Source organism: Seriola dumerili, unplaced genomic scaffold (assembly GCF_002260705.1).
Source record: "Seriola dumerili isolate Sdu_G_001 unplaced genomic scaffold, Sdu_1.0 BDQW01000052.1, whole genome shotgun sequence".
Classification (NCBI taxonomy): domain Eukaryota; kingdom Metazoa; phylum Chordata; class Actinopteri; order Carangiformes; family Carangidae; genus Seriola; species Seriola dumerili.
The window spans coordinates 20367823-20393165 of record NW_019174307.1 but is presented as its reverse complement, the minus strand read 5'-3'; the positions used below and the strand labels follow the sequence as shown (position 1 = coordinate 20393165).

Sequence of the window (25343 nt, the reverse complement as noted above, 5' to 3'; positions counted from 1 at the left end):
CTAGAGACAAGATGTACTCATAACCGTAGCTAACTACACGACTATTTGAAGACCCATACTTATAATTAAGTAAGAGAACAGCAGACAATGATTTAACTACTTAAAGCAATGAAACAAATCAAAAGCTGCACAGACTAATTTCAGCATGTTTACAAAGAGCACTGGTTACGCAAGAGAGCATTGATAGTGGAACAATCAATCAGCTGATTATTGATTTCCATCAGACACAACAGGGTGACCTCTCCTCATTTTCTCTGACTCTGAAACACACACCCACAACAAAACACACACACACACATTCAAACTTACCCACACACAAATCAGTGGGCTGCCAGGCCAGAGTCCAGCCTTTCAAACAAACAGCCATTGAACACCAATGAGGTCATGGATTCATCGCCAGGCAAAGAGCTTGAACCACTTGTCGGCCCAGTACAAACCCAGTCTGGGAAGAAAAAAAAACACCCACTGACAACTGTGATGACTGAGTGAGGACAGGGGAAGGTTTGTTGTGGCTCAAAGTGGAGCTTTACAGGAAAAGACACACAGCAAGTTCTGCCAGGATCACTAGAAACATTTGCTTTTGGACTCCTTTGGACTGTTTTATATGGATTCCTGCTTCGCTTCATGCCTGCTGTTTGCCAGTTAAACACTGAGTGGTCGTTCCAGTGCCACAGCACTGCACAGAGCTGGGATTTTCTCAAGCCAAAGGCTGATCTGCATCCACAAATCTGAAGCTAAGGAGAACAGCTGAGCACCGTTAAGCCCTAACTAAAACTCCCAGGCAGCTCCTCTCCCTATTCACCTCTCTGTTACTACAGAAATGCCTTGGGAACACATAACAATCCTCCTTTTGATGGTCTGCATCACATCCCTGGTGGTGGGTAAGTGGCCTGCTCATGAAGATGGTATTTTCTACTGCATCCCTTTTTTTGGTATTTTTCATGCAATAGTTTCAAACATAAATATGGACATGGTCATCTAGACTAACCAGAATACTGCTGCCAGGGTTTTAAGAGACGACATGTTATTCCCAAACTGACTCCCTGTATCTTAAATGCTTTGCCCCTCTTATATTACAGACTCCATATCTAGGATCTTCCACGAACCCTATGTCCTCCACAGCTGCATTTTTAACTATTCCCAGGGTCGCCACAAAAACCTTGGGGGATGCTACTTTTAACCAGTATGCCTTCAAAAGTAAACTATGCCATTAAATATCAGAGTTGCTGACTTGGTAAACCGTTTCAAATGAAAATTAAAAACATATCTTTTTTAACAGAGCTTATAACAGCTGTCTGTCTTAATTTATCTAAACATTATAATATAAACTGTGTTAATGCTATTTTATATATTCTCTTTTTTAACCTTTGTTTTTATTATTATTTATTGTAATTGTTGTTTTGCATAAAAGGTGATATTGAATTAATGCATGAACTCTATTTATATAGAGTTCATGCATTAATTCAATCATAAATTAAGTCCTTTTTCTTCAATAATGACTCCATAATATTTTACTTGCCGTCTAATTTAGTTTTTTTAATAACAATCAAGTAACTGTATTTGTAGAACTAAATATCAGTACCATAAATTAGAATCAATCTTTCACATCCACCTAATTTCAACTTGAGTATAGTACAGAAGTATTATCAGCTAAATGTACTTGAAGTATCAGCAGTGTAAAAGTAGTGATTCATTTGAGAACTTTCCCCTGTGACTAATATATTTTGTACTGTGCTGGTTGGGATAAATATTAGTCTTTGAGTCATAATTTTTAAAGTAACCAGTAACTCCAGCTGTCAGATAAATGTGGTGGAGTAAAGTGTACAATATTAACTGTATCAATAATTGTAACTTAAATACAGAACTTCATTGCGTTAGTGTAAGTACATTAACTGTTGGAGTGTGTAAATCTGACACAGAGGTTGTTGCAGATTTTTCTTTTAACATAACATTTTGCAATCATCATCATGGTGTCAAATACGCAACACCTGAGCTTTTATTTTATATTTTAACAAAAACAATCAGACCCGGTCGTGGTTATATCTGTCCTTCTATTCAACCAGGTGTAGAGGAAAGGCAGAGAGATGAGTGTGCTGACCTCAACAACACCACATGGATGGAGTACCGGCACCACAGGGTCAAACTGCAGGTGCAGTACCTGCTGCTGACCAGGAGAAACACAGACTGTGCACAAATGTTCAACCAGGAGTCTCTCACCGAGCAGCCCTCCTACTTCAACACCTCCCGCCCGACCAAAGTCATCATCCACGGTTACAGGTGAGTCTTAATATCACCACATCAAACCAGGTCTAAAAATCCACCTACTATTTGTCAAATCCAGTTTCAGATTTGTGAAGCCTTTGTTGTTTGTGAAAACACAAACCAGACCTAAAATGGTCAAATTCAGACTAGATTAATAGGGAGAGAGTAAAGACTGTGCAGTTTCATGTCTATTCTATTAGAGAGAACACACAATTTCATTGCACAAACAAGCAACTGAAGTGAAATCGCCATTGCACCGCCTTTTCACAAACAGAATAAAAGTGTCACAGAAATGAAACTGGATTTAAAAAAAGTTGATGGAGTCTGCTTGTTAATCAAGTCCAGGTTTGACAAGTATAAATATAGGGGTTTCTGATTTAAACTTGGTCTATTGTGCTCTGGTTGGAGAAAATAGCAGTGAAATCGATCTTGATTGTGTGTGTTTTCACATGTAGAATAAGGTCAAGCGATTTTTGATCTAGACCTGGTCTGATGTGGACTAAAATGCAGGAAAAGGAAGTGGAATTGAGTTTCATTAATCAAAAGTGAGGTTTAAACTATATTGATGCCTTAGGTAGGACCTCTACAATTTATGGATAAGTGGTGAAAAAATGGAGTATTGTTCTGTAGGCGATCGTCACTGCCACTAGATGTCGAACTAAACCGCCAGCATCTCGGACCAAAACAAAGGCTTCCTCGCCCCGCCCACACACAACAAGAGGCACAACTGAGTGACGTTCCTGTGAGCACGAGAGCCAACGAAAAACAACCGTTAGAAAAAGGGAGAAAAAAAACAACCGTTAGCCCGTGCTAGCATAGCCGCGATATGCTCCACAGCAACGCTAGCAGTAAGTCAGCTAGCGATAGCAACATTTGACGAGCTAATTCATAATATCCTTAACAAGTATCAAGTTAGCCGAAGTTATCATGCCTACTGTAGCCAGTTACTAATGAAAACGGACATTTAACTTTACACAGAAAGTAACTTACGCATGGAGACGAAAGAAAAGCCAGTTCCGAGTAAAGCTGGAGCCCTTCAGCAGCTAGTAGAGTTCTCGATCTTGGTAAAGCCCGACCAGTATTGGCTCCACGGTCGGACTGGGAAAGACTTATCCTTTGGACCGGGTCGCACATATGGTACTCACGGAGCCAGTAAAGACATTGACCGAGCAGGTAAAAACTCAAAAAAAAAATGTGGATTATTAGATGGTCCACCTGCGGATTTGAGCTGGTACTCCCCATGGCTAGTCCCCTTGAAAAGCTTTGACCTGTACTGTACAGTCTCACCTGTGGGCGGTCCCTGTGCGTGTATAAATGTGGGGAGTCCCAACGGTTTAATAGTAGGGACTCACATGCACCAACGTGTCAATGTACACGCACTAACATGCACGCGCAGTCCTACCAGATACCAATTACACCAACATCCACCAATCAGAATCCCAATCTGGTCGTTTTTTGTTTACTGTATTTGTTGGTTGGTTTAGTTTTTATTGTAGTTTTTCTTTGAGTTACAGTTTATACAGGTAAACAGAAAATGACAGTAGACATGAGTAGAGGAACTCCACAGTCTGAAAAGTGTGAAAGACAAATTAACAGCCAACAAATTCTAACCCTCATTCCTCCCTCTGCTGCCCTTCCTACATCCTACTCTCTCCACTGAACCCACCATCCATGACCCCACCCCACCCACTCAGAGCTCTGGGCAGTAAGCCGTCCTGGGTGAAGGAGCTGGCCCGGGCCTTGCTCAGGGCGCAGGATGTGAACGTGCTGGTGGTGGACTGGGTCTACGGTGCCTCCTTCGCTTACAACCTGGTGGTGGAGAATTACAAGGAGGTGGCTGTGCAAATCTCTGTCCTCATCAACCAGCTGCAGGTGAGAGGAAGGCTAGAGAGGGGTTTAAGGGACTTTGTATTTGCTTTTTCAAATTACTGGAGGATTGAAGAGAAATTTAGCAAACAACCTAATTAGGTCAAGTTGTCTGGAATATTTTCAGGGTAGATTAGAAACTGATTAATGCTATTTTAATGGATTTTTGTTTCATAGCGATATACTAGATATACTGGTATTGCTGTTTCTGCTTCTGTGACTGAATATTTGCAAGCTAGAATTGCAAGTTACTACAGCTACTTCATGCCAAAGTGGGCAATGACTGCAAGGCCCAAGTCAATTTTGTGTCACTTGGTTTGTGATCATTTGATTTATTGCAATTTTTGTGTAAAAAACGTAGTTTGTAAACATCTATGCTGTGTTTAAAAAGATGTATATTCCAAAATAAATGTGTGTGTTTTTTTTGTTTTTTTTTAATTAAAACAAAATAGTTGGGTCCAGAAGGCAATCCAGGGTAGGAGGTCCTGGTGAATCTCTGCCCTATAAACAAAGTATAGTTTTAGATATAATGTATATTTTACTGTTTGACAGATGCATCATTAAAGGCACATTCATACAGTACAGCTCATTTCTTCTTTGCAAGTTAAACAGCCATGCTTTTACTGGTACTGCTGACAGAAATTCTACAGCTATTGCAAACTGTAGAGTCTTAACTTCAATAAAACAAAAGACAAACAAACACAAACCCACATACACAGTAAACTCATAGTTCCACAGAAACAGTTCGAAGTGACTATAAACATGCCTAACATTGTGACTGTCTTGTCCAACAGGAGCATGGATGTAAACTGGAGTCCTTCCACTTCATCGGGGTCAGTCTCGGGGCGCACGTTGCTGGATTTGTGGGGACTCTGTTTGAGGGGAAGATAGGAAGAATCACAGGTGAGTCCAGACCACGTCCATGTGACACACATTAGTACAGTCCTGGTTCACTTGTGCTCCATTACAATTTGAAGAATCGCCTGACTTTAGTAGATAAATAATAAAACCATGAGGGAGAAACTCTAAATTATTGTTGGTGAATCGTACCAGCTGTTGTTATTCTGCTGCTACGTCTAGAGAAAAAAGTGACAACAACATCAGGTCACACCACAAAGGTCTCCACACATCAGAAGTCTCTCTCAGAGCCTGTGAGTGTCTGTCAGTGTGACCTTGGAAGATTAGCGGGGCTCTTCAAAAGACAACAGCACTTTGATAAGAGCCCTGCTGAAGCTGTGTGGAGAAGCTCCCTCTCCGCATCCCCAGAACAGCCAGCACAATACACCACTGTTCACTTGTTTATATTGGGTCTTTTTGTCTGAGTGGGGATACTTGTGCAAGTTTAAATGTGCAATTCAGAGGAACCACAGATGCTGACTGGAAACAGGAACATATGGGTCATCACGGGAACAAATTTTATGAAAACTTTTACAAATAAAATATTTGGCACTAAGAAATATATACTGGTGCGCAAATATATTTTTTTGCTCATCATCTTTGCATATTCTCACGCCAATGTCACGAAGATTAGGCAAATCAAGAGGAAATAGCATAAAAAGTGGAACAATGTGGGTTTTGTCATCAGTTCTTCACACAGCAAAACTTCTCTATGGGGAAAAAACCCACAAAAACTAACATTTACTGTATAGCTACAATGAGAACCATGAAGCCATTGTTTTGTTGGGTTGGGTGGATTTTTGGACTTTGGATCTTCTGACTGAATCTGAAAAAGAAAAAACTAAACTTATTTACTGCGTCTCCATTTTTCCTTGTTTTTTATTATTTCTCTTGCAGCTGCCAGGCATCTCAACCGTTGCTGATTTCTAAAAACAGCAGCTTTTATGCTCACAAAGTGCTGTTCAGCTCTGCAAACTTCACCCCAGTGGTTGTGGTCCATCAGCAAATACTGCCTTAGCTACAGAGGCTTTATTTAGGGTCCAACCTGTAACCATGAAACCAAAACCGAAAACAAGCATCCTGAAATAAAAATGCCGCTGAAGTTCCCACGTTATGGGAAAACGTGGAAACTTCAGCACCACGTGTGGGACTTTGTATGGAAACATACAGCACCGACCTGTGTGAAGCCACTGTCTACTTTAAGGCCACAATTTAAGTTTTTCAAAAGGGAAATAAAAAGTACGCTTCACAAAAGATTCTCAACTACCAGCAGCACTGAAGGAAAATGATCCTTTCCCATGCATGTGGTGAATTCCATACAGTCCTTGTATTCCCAAACATCTGTGTCACCTTTCAAACTGAGTTTCTCTTGTTCTTTGTCGTCCAGGACTCGACCCTGCTGGACCCATGTTCAAAGGAGCTGACACCTTTGACCGCCTGGACCCATCTGATGCTCAGTTTGTTGATGCCATCCACACAGACTCTGACTGTGAGACAGCTTTGACTTCCCATAAAGCCTTAATATGCTCATTTCTTTCCATTACCACCATGCTGCTTGAGGCTGAGGTTTCACAATGTGTACTGTTGTTGTCTACAACAGAAGCATTGGGAAGCATATTTTTACGTCCATGTGAGGAAGGTCAACAGTTCAGCTGGGCCACAGTACAGCGTTCTATTAAATTAATTATGATTTTTTTTACTGGACGTTGTACTGGAAGTTGAAGTAGAAGAGTAATACTCCAGCAGCGGAGTGTAACTACATTTCCTCAAGTACTGTGCTAAAGTGTGCTTTAAATTTTACTTTAAGTGCACTACTAATTTGAGGTACCTGTGCTTTACTTGAGTCTTTCTTTCTACTTCACTACAGTTGTTTACCAGCTTTTGTCACTTTACAAACTCAGCTTTTTGCATACAAAACATCTGGAAAACAACACAACAGTAAATACAAGTACAGCTGAAATTGGCAAATATATTAATCTTTTCTTAAACATTTCATGGTTCCATTTTTTTTTTGCTTTTAATCATATTAATTATTTTAATTCATATTCATTTTTAATAACTTTAAGGTTTGGATCCAGTTAAACCAAGCATTTTTAAGGTGTCACTTTGGCTTCTGGGTAATTGTGACGGCATTTCTTACTATTTTCAGAATTTTTACAAACCAAACGATCAACCGATTAATTGAGAAAATAGTCAATAGATTAATCTATAATGAAGACATCACGATGAATGCAACAGTTAAACAGTTAAAAATGAGTTCCTTCTCAACCAGCTACATCAGTTAAATCCTCCTTTCACATTAACGCATGAGTAATAATGATAATGTATAGCATATAAAAGTATAACACTCAGACCATTGACAGAGTGTTGACAGTGTGGTGTTTGTACTTTTTACTGAAGTAAAGTGAGCAGGTTCACCAGTCGTTACAGGAGATCATGATTTAGGACAGATAAAACCACACTTGTTGCACAAATGAAACGGTGTGTCCGAGGTCAACAAAAACATGGTAAAGAAAGAAAAACACAAACTTCCTCTTTACGATGAAAAGTTGAATTCATGAGCAATAAAACGCACCCTTGCTGTGGTTTTGCTGTTACAGGCGGCCTTTCTTGGTCTGGTGTGACCGTTATCTTATGGAGGCTAATGTTGCCAAACTTGAGAGAGTAACTGCTGCGTAAATGACAGTTTGCTGACTCTATAACACCATTGTTCACAGATACCTTCATTGGATTTTATCACAAAAGTAAAACAAGCAAACATAGCGCACCACAATAACAGATAAGTTTGTTATTTCCTGCATGTGGTCGTGTGTGTGCTCCGTTCACTCAGCCAAGTCTCTGCCAGAGATGATTTAAAGCAACTGACTTGTGAGAATCTGAAGAAATTAAGCAAAAACTCCCTGTGCTTTGAATGCAGCAAAAGTATATTCTCCCTTTAAGCAGCCCATCCAACTAATGTCACATAAATATTCTGGAGAGCTGGTTAAATGTCTTTTGTGTGTATAGAACATGAGTATTGTAGTTGGGGAGGAGGCATGTAATGGTGGGTGAACACACAGCACTAAAAAATAAACTATGAGTTTGAAGACGTCAGTTTTCACGTCTAAATTATTGTGATTTGTTTGTCTAAGGGTGGGTTTTTCCTTTTTAAACCTCGTGTTTTGTGTTTACAGTTTAGAACAATAAGAAGTAAGCAACAGAACTGCAGAAACTAAATGTTAATAGTTTTCTTCTGCATCAGATTTTGGCATCTCCATCCCTGTCGGTCATGTGGACTTCTTTCTGAACGGAGGGAAGGACCAGACTGGATGTGCCCGCTCCAGGTTTGCCTCAAGTAAGTTCAGAGCAGCTGTGTTTGTTGCTTTTAACCTTGGCTGTTCTTTCCTCTTAAGTGTTTCCCAGGCTACTTTCTTTTTCATCTAGAAGTTGTGAATAAAATGCAAGTTCTACATGAATAGATTAAACCCAGTTTTACTGATTGCTTTTTTTAATAACTGTAATTTTGAGAATGATAGTGTCCAGACATCGGGCTCCCTTAGTGTGTCTTTGTGTTGTCAGTTCTCGTCTACTTTCCAGTGTATGGTTATGTGATATGTGACCACATGAGGGCGCTGCACGTCTACATGAGCGCACTGAACGGCTCCTGCCCCTTGAGGGGGATCCCATGCTTCAGCTATGAGGACTTCCTGAAGGGACGCTGTGTGGACTGTGATGTCTTCAAGGGGACTTGTCCAACTATAGGTAATAATACATCAATACTTCTTTACTTAATTGCTTAACATACATTTTAACTTATTTTATGCATTGTTATTGATATTTATCATTATCTGACCCTCTGAAGTGCACTTAGTCAGTCTACACACGTTTGTGTTATCAACATTTGTCATTATGTTTTTATGTGACCTCTTGTCAAACTGGTATTATTATATTATCCCTTAGCCAGTGGCTAAAAGGACCTTCAGGCTTACCCTCTCTCTCTGAAAAAGAATAACATTAAATAAAGATGTGTGGACCATTTATTTTCTGAAAGAGAAAGTTTGATTGCATTATGTTTCGGAAACAACAATTTGATTCAGTAAGGATACAATACATTATGATACATTTTTGTGACAGTGATCTCAAGTCAATGTCCACTTTACTCACTAGCTTTTACAGAACTTAAAGTTTTTATTAAAGTATATATCAAATTTTATATAATGTATATTCATTAGAAATAAAAAAGTCAAATAATAATGATCTGAAACTAGACGAGAAGTTGGAAAATAAACAGTATAAGTACTGTATGTTTGACACATTATTCTAAGAAAAAAGCAAAAAGTAGAGACAAAAAAAGGATATAATAACATACGGTTTCCTCTATTGTTTGTTGCTGAAGTCAGAGTGATTGGTTTCAGTTATTTGATGGATTCAATTAGCAATATCTATAACTGATGCTTCCTTCACGGTCACAGATGAAAGACACAGAAACTGGACAAGAACAGTGGCAGTAATAGAGGTTTCCTCCAGGGCACAGAGGGATGACGAACATCCACCCACAGAAAAGAATAAGAAAATAAACCGAGCAGCCTGTTTCATTCTCTGTTAAGTCTCAGTATCACCAGTAGATACGGCGTCAGGCTGCACTCACGCAGCAGCTCTGGTCTCGTCACACGGCAGCTTCTGGCAGCTTCTTATCATCGTGACCCCTGATACACCAACACACACTGATACAGTGACACAGTTCATGTACATGGAGCCCTTTTTGATTTGTGACGTACATATAGGAGGCCGACAGTACGACTCTCACTCACTCTCTGTGTGTGTGTGTGTGTGTGTGTGTGTGTGTGGTGTGTGGTGTTGTGGTGGTGTGTGTGTGTGTTTCAGGTTTATCAGAAAACAGTGGGATAGCCATGTCTCCAATTCCCGAGGAGCAGAAGCTGTTCCTTCTCACGACTTCTTCGCCACCTTTTTGCAGTGAGTGTGTGTGTGTGTGTGTGTGTGTGTGTGTGTGTGTGTGTGTGTGTGTGTGTGTGTGTGTGTGTGTGTGTGTGTGTGTGTGTGTGAGACAGAGAGAGAGAAACAGTTTTATAGTCTCTCTGAATGGCATTGACAAGACTTGACTGTCTTCGTCACAAGAGGCAAACTTATTAATGGAATCAGACTGTGATCATTTTAGTTTGAAAACAGCTAATTACTTTAATGTTTTTATCATCTTGCCCTACTTTCTTGCCAGCAATCAAAATATACTTTATACATACCGTCTGCTGTAAGTCAGATGGTGTTCGAATCCATGTTTCCCTCTGTGTTGTTGTTCCTCCGCTCAGCTCATCACATCCTGCTGGAGCTGGACGTTTCTCCCCTGGATAAAAGCGCGGAGGTGGAAGTGACGCTCAGGACTGACAAACTGGGAACAGTGCAGAGGATCAGACTGTAGGTCCCACATCTCTAACACCACGTTTCATCTCATTTTTACTTTTTTAGGAAGGTCACTACAGCCCAGGATAACAATTAGGCCCTGATTGATTTGACAGGTTTTGATGAGGTTTATCCAAACCTGTGAGATTACACATTATCAAAGCATCTATCAGTCGATCGACAAACTCAGAAAATATTTAAAAAATCAATTTGAAGTTATTTTTCAAACAAAAATGTCAAACACTCATTATCTTGTGTTGAACTGTTGATCAAACAAAACAAAAACACAATTTGAGCCATTTGTTTGTCATTTTCTGACATTAAGATTAAAATTAGTGAATCGATAAATAATCGTTAGTTACAGCTCTAGAAAATGTATCCTCTGGCACAAAATGTCTGCATATAGTGCATTTACATGCAGTTTACAAAGAGAGAGGACGACTTGAGTTCCTGTTTCCAGAATTTTAAATAAACACAACAAGGATGAAGGATGAGAAGGAAAAAAAACACAAGATGATCAAGGGTGTTATTGCCGAAACTGTCTACGATGTTCCTTTGTTTAGAGATACTGAAAGATTGAACTTAAGATGGTGACTTCATGTTGACGTCATGGAAATCAACGTGTAAAATTGCTTAGAGAACAAAGGTCCAATTAAGGTTTTATTTAATGCACATTATCTTCATTTAGACTTATTACAAATACAGAAAAATGTAAACTCTGAGCAAAATTCAGCAGGGTAGGACTCTTACAGACAGACTCCCTTTGTTCAGCTCTTGTTGACAGACTCTAATACAACAGCTTCATCCCAGAGCTGGTACTGTAAACTTTATTTTTTTTCCCAGAAAAGATGAGGGGGCAGCTTCTATTTTGGGAGGAGAGGAACTGTATGTTCCACTGTAAAGACCCAGCCAGGTGCAAGAGTGTGGATGCTTACATTCTAATAATACAGTGTTAGGTTTAAAAAATAGGGCAAACATCGTAGAGAGATATAAGACACAAAAGAAATAAGGCAACGAGAACTGTATTTATGATCCAGCTTGTTGATTCAACACGAGTGAGGGTAAAACGGCAGGAGATGTAGCAGTCAGTCTGTTGTAGTTATATTTATTCTAAGTAATAAACACAGAAGGCAATAACTGCCCACCGTGATGAATGCTGGTTGTGTGTATTTATCTGGTCTTGTTTGGTTATGAAATTACTTACATGACACGCTGTGTGTAATGTGTGTGTTTCAGTCAGACGTCTACGACGGTGTACAGGACGGTGCTGGCTCATCCCGTCGCTCTGTGCGAGATCGACTCCATCAAGCTGAAGAACACCGGCGCTCGGTTCTACAGACAGTCAGACATCCACTTCAAGTCCATCTGTGTGTCTGAGTTCCCCTCTCTCCGGTACGGACAGGACTGTGTGGACACAACACACACACATTGTACTGTACAAGCTTCCACACCTCCTCCTGCTAGAGTTCATCCCTCTGTTTTTCAAATCATTAGCAGATGCGGGAATCCAAACAGCTTCCAGGCCTGTTTCTGTTTAGCCGCCACATAAGCAGATGATATATACAAACAGTAGAGCAGAAACAGGTTCTGGTTTGGGTTCTTGTCTGCAGCGTGGACATTTAGTTCCATAGTAAAAACAGCAATATCTAAGTGCTGCCTCACCGTAAACCAATGTTTTTAGAATCAAACACTTATCATCTGTAGGGCTGAAAGATGGCACTCAAACGTTTTTCACACCACTTATGATTGGATTTCACCAATAACAAAGTTTTACAATTACAAAAATAAAAAAATTTAAAAAAACAGCAGCCAATTCAAACATTTATACAGTTGTCAAAATATGGAAAAACACAGCTTCTGTCCTTCGTTAGTGCAGTTAGCTGTTAATGTTAAATGGTCCTGAATGGCAAAATGAAGCTAACGTAGTTGCCTCTGTAATAAACAGCTAACCGTGCTAGCAGCAGAAAGAAGCTAAATTGCAGATATATTGATAAAGTGTATGTGTCTGCCAATCAGTAACTAGAAAAGTGCTGAAATGACAGAGATATTGTGCTGCGTGTTTGAGGTAATTTAGGGGTTGACATTACATAAGTTGATCACCCAGAGAGCTGACAGGTTTATTTTTCGACTGTAACTCGTGTCACTCAGAACACGACACAAACTTCCAAACGATTCTTATAAAAATGTTTGTTTATGTTAGAAAATAAATATTTGCCAGAAATATCATCAGAATCTGTGTCAAATATCCAGTTGGGCTCGAGAAGGAAGGCTGCACAATACAGTTCTGTCAGTTCAGTTCAGGTCCTGAAAATGACATTTATACATTATTAAATCATCTGTAATATCTATAATCTTCGGCTGGATTACGTTCAGAGGTCACTGTGATCTTTTTCTGTATTAAACCAGACCAAGATCTTAACCTAACCTTAACCAACTGCTGTGAGAGTCGAAACATGACCATAAAAAAGTTTGACAAACACATTAATTAAAACATTTAATATAAAACATAATCCAGCCAACATTACGTTTCAAGACGTATTTGCTGTTGCACGTTAGTTGTATATAAATGTAATTTCTCAGAGGTTTATTATATGGTGTAAATATCATCAAATGTCAATATTGTATAAAATATTTTGCACAATATTTGTTTTACAGTCAGTTTTCACACTCATCTTCTGAGATGTCAGATGATTACTGTGGATAACGTGCCCACACCATCACTGCGATCTTCATCTTTAAAAGTAGAGTCTCCACCTGAACCACTTTGGTCCAGTATCATTAAGTCGGATGTTGTTTAATCCAATGTTTATTACTTTTTAAAATGTTAAATAAATAAATTACAGTTACAGTAAGCGCGTTTGTGTTTGTGTTTCAGGCGGGACGAGCCGCTGTGTGTGAACAACATCAGTGTCAGACGAGGAACTCCGTGGTCTCATGACTTTGTGCAGGTGTGTGGCATCTTCTGAAGGAAAAAAGATCTGCTCAAAAAGACTGGGGAAAAAAAAAACCCGTCCCGAACATCTACACTGAAGTCCCCCGAGGACACCAACATGAAATCAGTTTCACCACCTTTTTTTTTAATTTCTAATAATAAAACAGTGATCAAATCTCTCTGAATGATCAGAGAGTTAAATCTCAGTGGATGGAGCCAAAGAACCACCTTTTATTCTGGATTCACTTCACTACTAACTGTCTGAATGCAGTCTAATCCTACTGTTGTTTTGTTAATCTGGCTAATTTGGTTAATTATTTACGTTATTATTTCTTATCTTCAGTCTTGTTTTTTGTTATTTATGTTTGCCTCTTAGCTTATCCCTCTATCTGAAAAGTGTTTTTTTTTTCCTGTTATCTGGTTTTGCAACTGGAGTCTAACTTATGAACTCTGCACCATGAGACCAGACTCTGTTGTATATTTAGGGAATTTAGCAATAAACAGAGAAATAACCGGTGACTCTGTTTTGGTGTTCCCTGTCGATATTTAATATATTTATATTTAATCATTTCTCTATGACAAAACATATCATAATATGATATAATGTAATCAAGGATGTGGGTAGGTGATTTCCTCAGTTGCTACTTTTACACAAATCTATTTTAAACAATCCTTGATGATGATGTGCAGTCGATGTGTGTGTTAGCCACAGTAATAAAGGCTCATTAACTGTTGTACCTTGACAAAGCACCGACTGTGCCTTGACCTTTTGGGGTATTACAAAATGATTTTGAGCCTAATCAGGATGATATGAGCTCAGTGTGGGTGAGTGGAAGTACTGAAGACAGTCAGAGACAACACACAACACTTTTCACTGCAAACAAAGAGCTTTATGGAGAAATCTTGGCCCCATGAAAATACCTTTTTAAAAACACTGACTTCTTCATTTTAGTCCCATCTCTCTCTTTTGGCATCAAAACCAGACAAGTAATGCAGTTCACAGTATACATGTGTGTATTAAATACTCAGTTAGTTACAAAAACTAAACTTAAAAAAAAAAACATGGTCTTCCGGCGTCTGATGTATCGTTGTCCTTCAGATGAATTTGGCGTCATGCTCTGAAAATGTTAGACAGCATACATTTCTGACTGAACCAAGTCATGGTGCGTTCAGATCAATAAACTAAACATGCCCCACAAAACATAAAAGTGACATAAAGAAAATCTACAACAAAACAGTTCATACACAGGCCTGGAAAGTCCTTGAGAAGTATGCAAAACTAAATATTTTCCAGATCTTGAAAAGGATGATGCAGATCATCCCCTTTTAAGTTGTACAACATATCGTTTCATACCATGTCATTTTTTTTTTCTTTAATTTCTGACCAAATTCATCTAAATGAGTCAGATCCAGAAAATGTGTAGTTAAACGTGTGCAGTTAAATCAATGCTCTTTGTGATGCTGAGTGTAAGTGATTTGCGAAACAAACATTAAAAGTCAAATTGAACATTAAATCACGTGAAGTCCAAAGTCCAAATCAAACGATCATCATTCCAACATCAAATACGAATGAGATGAAAACCAAATTCATCCGTTTCAGAAACATAAAATCAGCTTTTATAACATGGAACAACATTTCAGACATTTAACGTGCTGGTAAGTGACAAAGTGAAGGTCGTCTCTCCTTCCTGTCTCGGTGCCAGTTCAGATCAAGGTGTCAGGATTTAAATCAGGGTCAGACTGATTATTAACATGTTTATCACATGTTGGATACAGGACCTAAAAGTCAACATGTCCAAGGAGGTACTACTGAAACAGCCTGTACAAACTACTGGCTGCTCTTTGAACATTTTGTGGATTCACTCAGTTGTTAAATTATATTTTTTTCACATAAATTAAATAGATGTGGTTGATCCCTGCTTTTCAAAGCAGCCAACAGATTTTAATGCAGAATTCAGAGCCTTTACATCATGACAAGAATGTGTTTGTAATTTTTGAGCATCAAATTGGCTTCATATAAAATTAATATTGTGATAAATATGAACTCTGCATATTGATTTTTGGCTTTTGAATCACTCAAACTGTAATTTGAAGAGAGAGTGAGAAGAGCACATGATGCTCAGGAGTGAGGATGTGAAGTGAGGTGAGAACAAGGACAGAGAGCGAGGAGGAGGAGGAGACAGCGTCATGACAAGTGACATGTGACACATTCATACTGCTATACTGTAAATAACATGGTGTTTCCAGGAGAGACTGTTCTCACAGTTTGGGAGTGTCGGTGGGAGCCAGCGGCGCTCGGCCCCTCTTGAATCGAGGTGGTAAATCTCCGTCACCATCACCTCCTGCAGAGTCAACAATCCAAGGGTCAGTTAGGTGGTGTTCGGTGGAGGAAGTAAGTGGACAGACAAAAACGAAGTAAGAAATCTTCTGTCAATAGCAAGTGTTACGTCTTAAAACTTTTACATCAAGAAAGAAAAAAAGAATAAACAATAAGGCTGCAAATTCTATTAATGCAAGCAACAATAAGAACAAAAACTGTTTGCTCCAGGTCGGATGTCAGTGACCTCCTACGGGCTCTGTCTGCTAAGCCTCATGCAAGTTCAGCTACACACATATATTATATGTACATATATGTGTATATATATATATATGTATATTTTGTGATTGAAGATTTTATAACATTAAGAGACACTTTGTCTGCTTTGAGCCATTCTGTCTAAGCAGACAAACCAGAGTTGGCTTCTTTTAATCAATGACTGACAATGAGACCTAAGGTTTTGTCATCTGCAGGCATTATTAGTAGAAACTATGTTGGAAACATTTGGTAAATTATTTATATAAATAAGGAAAAGCAGCAGCCCAAGAACCACGCTATAATTGCACTGTGAGAACGACGGCCCGACAGTTCACTAAGACAAATGTAATGTTCCCTCCATACAACTGCTGTGTCAAGAAAACCATATTTCTGCAGTTTACGTAATAAAATGTCATGATTCATTGTGTCAGACGCTTTTAGATCCAGACGTAAAAATAAAAATTCATTGTTTAGTGTTAAATGCTGCTGAGATTTTTGTCTGTCAGCTGAAGCAAAGCCATGGAAGTGGAGCCGTGCTGATGTCTTTAAAGAACAGAGTTTGAATTTGAGTGAATCAGAATCAAATGCTGGAGCTGCCAATAAGACACTTTAAGTTTTTAATGTGCAAATTTGCAGTGAATAAAATTACCGAAAAATAATTGGCACGCACAAACACACACATGCAGACACACACACACACACACACAAACATACAAACACACACATACTGGACCAGGGTTTTTCTAGGAGCTCCTGGTCGCTGCCTGCTTTGACCTGTTGGCAATTCAGCTTCATCCTCACTCACCAATCTCCACTTCACAAAGCTCGGCACAGTGAGAACCCAAACACTAAATATCAACTCTGAACTCCCCGTATCTACATAATAAACCTGTTCCACATGAGTGTGAGTGTTGAACGTTGGTGCAACATGGCGGCTTCCTCTTTAATTCTGTGCGACTGATGCCAGAAACACAGCTGTTCCGTATATGTTAGATGTTTGAAATATTTCCTGCTGACATTTTGCTGGTCACTCACTCACACACGGAACATCACAAATGTGTTTAAGGGTTTTGCAGGATGGAGGAATGTGTTGCCGTCTTGTGCAGACCCACACAGAAATGTAATATGTGTCCCTATATCAAGAGTGATGTTGCCAATATAAGTTAATAACATATATAAAATACCCATAGTAAAATTCGTATATACATATTAAACATATCTATGTGATGAACTTTTACATAGAGAAAAATTATGTGTTAACATATATTTAATTTATTCATGCATGTTTATTAAAACAACATACATGTTAAAAATCTATATGTTTATAGGCTATATGTTTTTCTTGTTAAGTTCTCATTAATTTTAAACAACAACAAGAACAGTGTTCTCACACTTTTGGACCCTCCTGTTTATAATATCAACATACACTTGACAGGCTGTGGGATGGATATATATTTATGTTACATCTGTCTACAATATAATCATACATACAGAAATGTATGTATTTGTATAGGCTAGATATATATGTCAATATACAAAATTGTTCCAATTTCTAATAGGTTTCATATATAATTTTTACATATATGTACATATAAAATAAAAATGTATATTTCATAAAATAAAATTCAACATATGTACATTTATTACATCTAGGTATGGGGATGTACATGTTGTTGCCCCCCCCATGTCTGAGCTGAAGCTGTGTTTGTACGCTCTGTGATAGAGTTGACCTAACTGCCTCACAGCCGCCCAGCAACTCAAACCCAACACTGACCCCACTGTCCAGCTATGAAACGTGATCCTCCATGGGGGGGGGCAGGGGGGGGGGGCAGGTGGTGGTGGTTGAGGCAGGGTGATGAACACACAAGCCGACAGATAGCCAAGTGGTTTGCACAGTGGATTAATAGCATGGTACTGAGTTTTTTTGGACATCCCCTCATATTCTAAGCTCTAATCCTGATCAGATAAGGACACAGCTGCTGCCCGGTCGACCTCACCGCTGCTCTGTCGCCAGTCACAGTGTAGGACCCCCACCCCCACCCCTCCGCCAACTCTCAATTCACCACACACATGCAGAATACATCCACACACACGATTAGCTGTCTGACACCAAGATGAACCCACTCTGCACTCATTTGCTGTTAAACTGTTTTCACTGTGCAGACCTCCGTTATCTGAGTGGACAGATTTATCTCTGCTACTGTACCAAACACGACCGTCAGCTTGTGAGTGGCAGAGCTGAAGCAAACACTAATGCAGAACAGCTGGCGCGGAGGGAATTTTAATCTTAAAGTATCGTTTGGAAAACAGAATAATAATCCAGATCTCCCCAAGGCTGATGAGGCCAGCGGCGAAGAGTTGTCCACACCATGTAATGTCAATCTACAGCAAGAAATAGTTTTCTATAAAACCAATAAATCAAAACTCAAATGAATCAAATGCAAAAGACCAAGCAGCCACAGCATCAGATCCTCACACGATAAATTACACAAGAGCCATAAAACAAAAATAACTATATTAATCTCTCAACATCACAGCAAAGGTTTCCTCCACGACTCAGAGTATCTCATCGGGGCAGGACAATAATTCAGTATTTTTGTATCTTCATAATATCATATAATCATTTTACAAATTATCTGAATGGTTCGTTGCAAATAAACTTCTACAAAATGAGTTGTTGAGGTTTATGTTTTACAGTTTATTACATCAGTTTAAAGAAAACAGTCTCATTACAAGGTCTGTTTAATAGCTGTTATGTAATATAAGTTTATAAGTTTTTGATCATATTTAATGATCCTCATCAGCTGATAGAGTTTGCTCAACTGCCATAGAACATTCAAATTTCCATTTTATAGATTTCCTGATGAAGATCATGCCATATGATCAAAGTTACAGAACAAGTTACTAAATGGACCGTCTGTTGAGACTGTTTTCACAACTACTGTTTCCATGGTGATGATTGAACTTTAAAACCTCATCAGTTTGACTGTTTTATGTGTAATTTGTCCAGTGGTGGAAGAAGTACTAAGTACATTTAATAAAAGTCCTGCATTCAAAATCATACTTAAGTAACAGTAAGAAAATATTATAGTATTTATTATGTAAAAGTGTTATAATATAATTTATTATCATTGGTCTATTAACAAATAAGCAGCATTTTAATGTTGTAGATGTTTGAGGTGGATTTCATTCTAAATACTTCACTATAATTTTTTTGTATTGGGTAGTTAAATCCATAATAATTTATCATATTTGTTTAAGGTGATCATATGTTTTGTATCTAATATCTAAATCTGCAACGTAACTAGTAACTACAGCTGTGAAATAAATGTAAATGTGCAGTAAAAAGTTATTTTAAATTATTTCTCTCAGAAATGGTATTACGTCAAAAATGTACCATATTTGAATAAATGTACCTGATGAACTTCCACCACTGTAACTGCAATATTATCATAAATCTGTAAATCAGTGTTAATAGAAATATTCATATTAATTCTGTGCTGGTTTCAGCCTTATCGTCCAGCCCTGTGTCTCACTACAAAGCCGGGTTAGTAAGAACTGTGCACTGCAAGCAGTCCATGCACAAACTCCGCCCCCACGCCGCTCTCCGCCCAGGTGAGGTACTTACATGTAGCTTAAGTGGTGACCCAGTGTGTTAGCTCCAGCACCCTGCCCCTCTACCTCAAATAATCCCTCTCACTGCCATAATCCATTAAGGAGCCCGCCACATCAGCAAAGTCCTCCAGGACCAGGCTGGTGGAGTCCTCACCAGTGGGCAGCTCCGGGTCTGACGCCCAGGGGTGCTGATAGTGGTCGCGCCGGGGGGCCTGGGGCTCATCCAGGTGGCTCTTCATTGGTCCCTGCAGGTGCGGCTGGAGGGGCTGAGGCTGAGCTGGATCGGACTTCTCGTGGACCAACGCCTGGTCCTCGTCTTGCCGCTCAGTTTGCTGCTCCCTGGCGATGCCGCCGTCACTGAAGCTGCCGCCCTCGCTGCTCTGCGATGAGGGGGCCAGCACGTGGTACAGGCTGGGCAGGCGGATGTCCAGCAGCACGCCGCTCTTAATGTAGAGCTTGTTGTTGAGGTTGTAGAGCTTCTCTGCGATGTCGTAGCCCAGCATGACGGAGAAGAGTCGGGCGATGTAGCGCTCCTTTGATATCAGCATGTAAAGGCGGCGGCGGCGCCATGAGATGTAGCGGGAGTCTTCTTCTGCTGTCAGGGTCACCTGGGGAGTACGAATGAAACACCTTGATTATTATTAGTGTGTTAAACTTGCAATAACAGTCTTTCGCCATTCGGGGGAAGCAGAAAACAGTTGTGGTCACGAAGCTAAAGTCATGTTTGTGTCCACCTGATGAATTTATGTCCAATATTCAGTCTCTTTTAGCTCTGTTTTTGGTCTCTACCAGCTCTTGTCTCTTCAGCTGCTAAATGCTCCTCCATGTTCACCTTTGACCATTTGGATATAAAATGTCGTCACTGCATCATTTTATCCTTGTAGACATTTGAGTTAAATTGTATCTTTATTAGTGTATGAATTTGTGAGTGTTTTGTGAGGTCACCTTGACCTTGACCTTTGACCTTTGACCACCAAATACTAATCAGTTCATCCTTGAGTCCAAATGAATGTTTGTGCCAATTTTGAAGAAGTTCCCTCAAGGACTTATGGAGATATCATGTTCACAAGAATGTGACAGACGGATGGACAACCCAAAAACATAATGTCTGGCTGTCGCCGGTGACAAAAAATAAAGATGAACTGGACACTTTACTGAGCCCTGAAACCCTGTTCAGTCTGGAGACAAACCCTGAATGTCCAACATGACCTTAGGCCCTGTTTCTACTTTAACTGAACGAATCTGAAGCGACAGGATACGTGAAAGACAAGAGGACAACTGCTTTCCTCTGTTTGGCTTATCAGTCAGATGCTGAGTCCGATAGAAGGCAACGAAAGACAACCTGATATCCACGTCTGGTTTCTCCTTCCACCTCCGACTGACTAACTTGTTGAAACAACATCAGCGTCTCCTGAAACTAACTGCACGTCTGGGACCCGTGTACAGTACCTGGAACTTTCCCTCCTCGTTTGGTCGGAGAGACTCCCACTCCGGAGAGTCGAGGAACTGGTGGCGGTGGATGTAATGCAGGAACTGGCCCTCCAAAGACACATTGATCCTGAGAGACAGAGACGCAGGGAGAGGGAGAGATACGAGGTTAAAAAGAGAGACAGGGATTAAGGAAGCGATAATGAGAGCAGGGAGGGAGCTGGAGGTCACTTTGCAGGGTCAGACTAAGACGCTGGAGGTAAATATTAGCATAAATATCCCTACGCTGTGGTTGGACTGAACAGTGTAGAGCTCACAACATTTTCAGATGAACTGATGATACCGAGTTTCCTCTTCTGTCTCATAATTTAAGACCTGAAGACCCTTCCCCCTTCAGAGGGAAGCTTTATTTAAAAGAGCTTCTAGCTTCCGCAGGGTGAGATAATCCAGCACACTCGACATCAAGACCTCGTTGGATTACGTCAAAAGTTTCTGTCAAAGTTTGTTTTATCTTTACTTCAGTGTGCGCCGAATGTAGTCAGATCTGAGCTGCAAACGATCTGCTTCATATCAATCACCTGACATCTACACAAAGAGATGGAGAAGAACTATTCTCCAAACTTTGTCTTATTCCTTCATTACAGCAGACTGCACTTACACAGAGTCAAAAAGTGAAAATTTAATCAAAAATCCAACTGTTGGTCACTGTGAACTGATGTGGAGAATCATGAATAAACAATAAGTCTAAATAAAACTCAGATTCTGTTTTGGCAAACATTCATTTCTGGCAGGTAAATGCTACTTTAGAGTCTATTCTTATGACAGTAGAAACTAGTAGAAGTCTTTATTAGACTCCTCACAACAATAGGTGTTAATTAACAGCTATGTTGTAGTGTACTGTGGTATTTATTACCCTGTGAGGCATTTACACTGCCAAGAATAGGGATTTCCACCAGGGAGTCCCATGCTAAAAATGTCACTGTACTTCGTGGCACAAAGTATGTGGACACCTCAGCCTTTTCGGCCTGGGGTTGTTTTTCTGGTTTAGTTCCATTTATACGGAAATCTTCATGCTATAGCACATTATTATTTTAGAGCATTTATATTATTTTAGATTTTAGATTGAACAGTATCCAACTTTGTGGTGGCAGCACTTTGACTCTTTCCTGCTTCAACAAGATAAGATGAGATACTTTCTCCGTTGGTTAATAAACATGGATCCAGGTCTGTGAAGAAAAGAGCCCAGACTTCAGCCCTGTCCTCAGACAAGTGGGAGCAGTTAAAGCAGAACATTAATGCCCATCGTCTTGGAATGAGGCATCTCAACAATCTCATGTTTGGGTGTCCACATACTTTTGGTCATGTAAAATAACACACTGAAAACGGATGTTGTTTACAAAACACTAATGCTAATCTTTAAATCTGAAAAGTGTTTGTGCAATCTGTTAAATGAGTATAAACTAGAACATAAAATGACAAACACGCTCTCTCTAACTCACACTAACACTCCACCACTTTAGAAAATAATTATCAGCTTTCTGTTCATTTGTCCCACATTTGGCTGTGACACCCGGAGCTGTCGACACTGTGTCCAACATTTACTTCAAGGTAAGAGGAGCAGTCGGCGTCCAGTCTCCTGTCCTAAGTACAAAGATATCATTTAACCAGCTGGCACTCTGCAGGAGGACGGCACACTGGTGAGTCACAGACAAAAATACTCTGTTTACAACATTTCTCTAGTGTAGGCTCCAGGACTGTGAGATCTAATAAAGCTCTACTTTGAGGATGTTTGGATGAAGAGGACACATTTCCTGTAACGGCTGCACGCTGCCAACAGCCTGGAAGACTCAAAAATAGAAATCCAGTTCTGGAGAAGCAAGTTAAACTAGGAGATTTGTTAAAAAATAATGATGGATGTCAGTTTTTCGTATCACAACAAAATGGATTACACCGATAAATAAAACACTATACACCTGTGGTACAAATGAGTGACACTTTCCGTAACACTAAGATCTGCAAAAACAAACTATTAGCCTAGAAATGTCATCTTCACAAAACTGTTCAACTACACAGAAGCTGTGAACAAAAGGACAAAATAACATGGACACCTGTAAAACAATGCAAACCGGTGAAGGCGCAGTGGAAACAAATAGTGATTTCAGAGTTTGTGATGTTTAGTTTTTGTTCAGACTGCTGCGGTGATGTTGACGTGGACTCCAGGATGTGTCGGTACACTGTGACATCACTGGTGGGTGTGGCACTTTAACTTAAGGTAGCTAATATCAATATGTAATGTGAAAAGAGTCTAATGATCCCATGACAAAGCAAAAGATTTCAGCATCTTAATGCTCATCGTTTTGGTTTTTATATCTGTGACTTGACTGTTTTGATTCACTGTCACCTCCACCTGCTCAGCGGCAGGCTAGCAGACACAGTTAGCAACTAGTTGGTGAACATTTAGCAGCTAAAGAGCCAGGTGCAACACCAGAGCTAAAAGAGAGTAAATATCACACCTAGATTCATCGAGTGGCCATAAACATGACTCTAAATGAATGTTATTAACAGCTGGATGTGTAAATAAGTAACAGTTTGCTAACATGTTAGCCATTTCAGTTTGAAAGGTGACGATACTGAACATGAGATGTTGTGTTTACAGCTTGTTTTCACTTCCTCCGTAACATCAGTAATTGCAGATTTAAGTAAAAACCTTAAATGCAGATGTTCTTCTTGTCATAAGTTATTTTTACATCATGATGTCGCTGCTGTTAGTTGAGTGGATTGGGTGTAATCTGTGAAGACATTTAGTCGTGGTGGTTAGCATCATGTTCTACAGGTGTGTAGATGTACACACACACACAAACACACACACACACACACACACACACTCCCCACCTCCCAGACAGCAGGAAGGAGAGCTGGTTGATGGGCGTCTTGCCCTCCACAGCGTACGTCTCTCCTGCCTTCAGCTCCACCACCTTATTCTCAAAAGCACTTGCTATCTCCTTGAACACCTGGACGGGCACGCCCAGCGGCAGGTAGACCGCCTGGTACAGGGAGGTCAGCTCCTCTCTGCGTATGCCCTCCTGGTGCAGCCGGAAAAGGAGGTGGCAGATTTGAACAAAGCAGGCCAGCAGCAGGAGCAGGTTCCAGGTGAAGACGTCCAGGCCGCACATCGTCATCCAGCCCCACAGGGTCAAGCACAGGAAGGCTGGGGTGAGGAAGCCAAAGATGAAGAGGCACCCATAGGCCCCACTGCCTCCCATGTAGCCCAGGAACAGCATGGTGTTGCCCAAATGGTAGATGGCTCCCTCCGTGTTGTTGCTCCAGCCATCGCACAGAGGGGCAAACAGCAAGTTGTCCAGCAGAGTCGAGTTGTCCAAGCTCATGTTTGAGGAGTTCAAGAGGCTTTTGATGCACAAAACAAACAAACAGAACCAAGAAGACTTCTCACCCAGTGAAAGTTGATGCTATTTCTGTCCCATGTGCAGTTTCAATCAAAAATAAGGAGCAAAAAATGTCAGAAGCAAAAGTTTGTTCCCTTGGTGTGCAGCGGAAAATTCTTCAATGTGAAGAAGTTCTCACAGAGATAGTTGTTATAGAAACACAGCTGGAATGGGTTTCTTCTTCTCCTCCTCTCATTATGTGTCCCTTCCTCTCTCCTCTGGCTTTCTCGCCCCGTCTTGTCCCCCCTCTGCGTCTTCCTGTCGTCTCCCTTGCTGTGCTCTTCTGTCTATGTCTCTCACCCACCAGCCTGCACTGTGGAAGCAACAGCTGGAAGAGAGGGGTTAAGGGAGGAGGAGGGGAGGAGGGGAGGGGGGGTGTCGATAGAGCCCTACAAGGATAACCATGTTTGGAATTGAAACCCAAGGAGGAAAGAGTGGTGGACGGAAAGCAGGCCTGCTACTTAACATAACAGAAAGAGAGGGAGGAAACAAGAGGGAGGAGAGGGACTATAACAAATATCTCTAAGAGGTTCACAGAGTGTCTCGCACATTTCTTAAAAAGTTACTCAAGAGCTGCGACACACTTCTTCCTTCATCCAAACTTCATGAGTTCAGTTTACTGCCAGGAGAGTGGCTCTGCTGGTGCATATTTAGAGACACTGAAATGAGTAGGATGACAGCGCAGGTCAGATTTCAGGTATGAACACCCAACAACGCCACCACCGCCTCACATACCCACCCGCCCTCTCAGCCCGGACAACTCCCAGCTCACAGGCACGACCCCATCTCTATTTTTCTTTTTTATTTTATTAGTGCAAGGCCATAAACAGACAATATAATATATAGTGTCAGAATGAAAAATTAAAGAGATAAGACCTGTATACTTCCTGTGACAAGTGGAAGTTGGCAGATTTAAGAAATATTCAAGGGG

The 25343-nt window shown here is 40.2% G+C and overlaps 2 protein-coding genes across 6 annotated transcripts; one reads left to right on the top strand and one right to left on the bottom strand.

The window, feature by feature from the left end:
- Window positions 1-381: 381 nt before the first annotated feature.
- Window positions 382-13870, top strand: pla1a (phospholipase A1 member A). Of its 4 annotated transcripts, none has more exons than XM_022740207.1 (11): window positions 383-881; window positions 2064-2277; window positions 3957-4134; window positions 4923-5031; window positions 6413-6514; window positions 8267-8359; window positions 8584-8766; window positions 9889-9978; window positions 10329-10434; window positions 11656-11811; window positions 13295-13870. In XM_022740207.1, exons 1-11 carry the CDS (start codon window positions 821-823, stop codon window positions 13383-13385), a joined length of 1383 nt encoding a protein of 460 aa, XP_022595928.1. In that variant the 5' UTR covers window positions 383-820; the 3' UTR covers window positions 13386-13870. The 4 variants fall into 4 exon arrangements, with proteins under 4 accessions (XP_022595930.1, XP_022595928.1, XP_022595929.1 ...); XM_022740208.1 differs by having other exon boundaries at window positions 384-881; window positions 8602-8766; XM_022740209.1 differs by lacking the exon at window positions 9889-9978 and having other exon boundaries at window positions 382-881.
- popdc2 (popeye domain containing 2) lies at window positions 13751-24745 on the bottom strand. 2 transcript variants are annotated; one of them, XM_022740213.1, is made up of 4 exons: window positions 23862-24745; window positions 20991-21099; window positions 19696-20149; window positions 13751-15693 (listed from the first exon to the last, which is right to left on the bottom strand). In XM_022740213.1, the coding sequence occupies exons 1-4, from the start codon at window positions 24353-24355 to the stop codon at window positions 15611-15613; spliced, it is 1140 nt and encodes a 379-aa protein (XP_022595934.1). In that variant the 5' UTR covers window positions 24356-24745; the 3' UTR covers window positions 13751-15610. The 2 variants fall into 2 exon arrangements, with proteins under 2 accessions (XP_022595934.1, XP_022595933.1); XM_022740212.1 differs by having other exon boundaries at window positions 15612-15693; window positions 19555-20149.
- Between the last annotated feature and the right edge of the window lie 598 nt (window positions 24746-25343).

What these genes read in the sequence shown, in the direction of transcription:
- pla1a (XM_022740207.1), top strand. Translation starts at nt 821, where the DNA reads ATGCCTTGGGAACACATAACAATCCTCCTTTTGATGGTCTGCATCACA. An exon ending in CATCACATCCCTGGTGGTGG is followed by an intron (nt 882 to 2,063) that starts GTAAGTGGCCTG and finishes CTATTCAACCAG; the next exon opens with GTGTAGAGGAAAGGCAGAGA. An exon ending in ACAGTGCAGAGGATCAGACT is followed by an intron (nt 10,435 to 11,655) that starts GTAGGTCCCACA and finishes TGTGTGTTTCAG; the next exon opens with TCAGACGTCTACGACGGTGT.
- popdc2 (XM_022740212.1), bottom strand. Translation starts at nt 24,355, where the DNA reads ATGAGCTTGGACAACTCGACTCTGCTGGACAACTTGCTGTTTGCCCCT. An exon ending in TCCTTCCTGCTGTCTGGGAG is followed by an intron (nt 21,100 to 23,861) that starts GTGGGGAGTGTG and finishes TCTGTCTCTCAG; the next exon opens with GATCAATGTGTCTTTGGAGG. An exon ending in ACGAGGAGGGAAAGTTCCAG is followed by an intron (nt 20,150 to 20,990) that starts GTACTGTACACG and finishes CGTACTCCCCAG; the next exon opens with GTGACCCTGACAGCAGAAGA.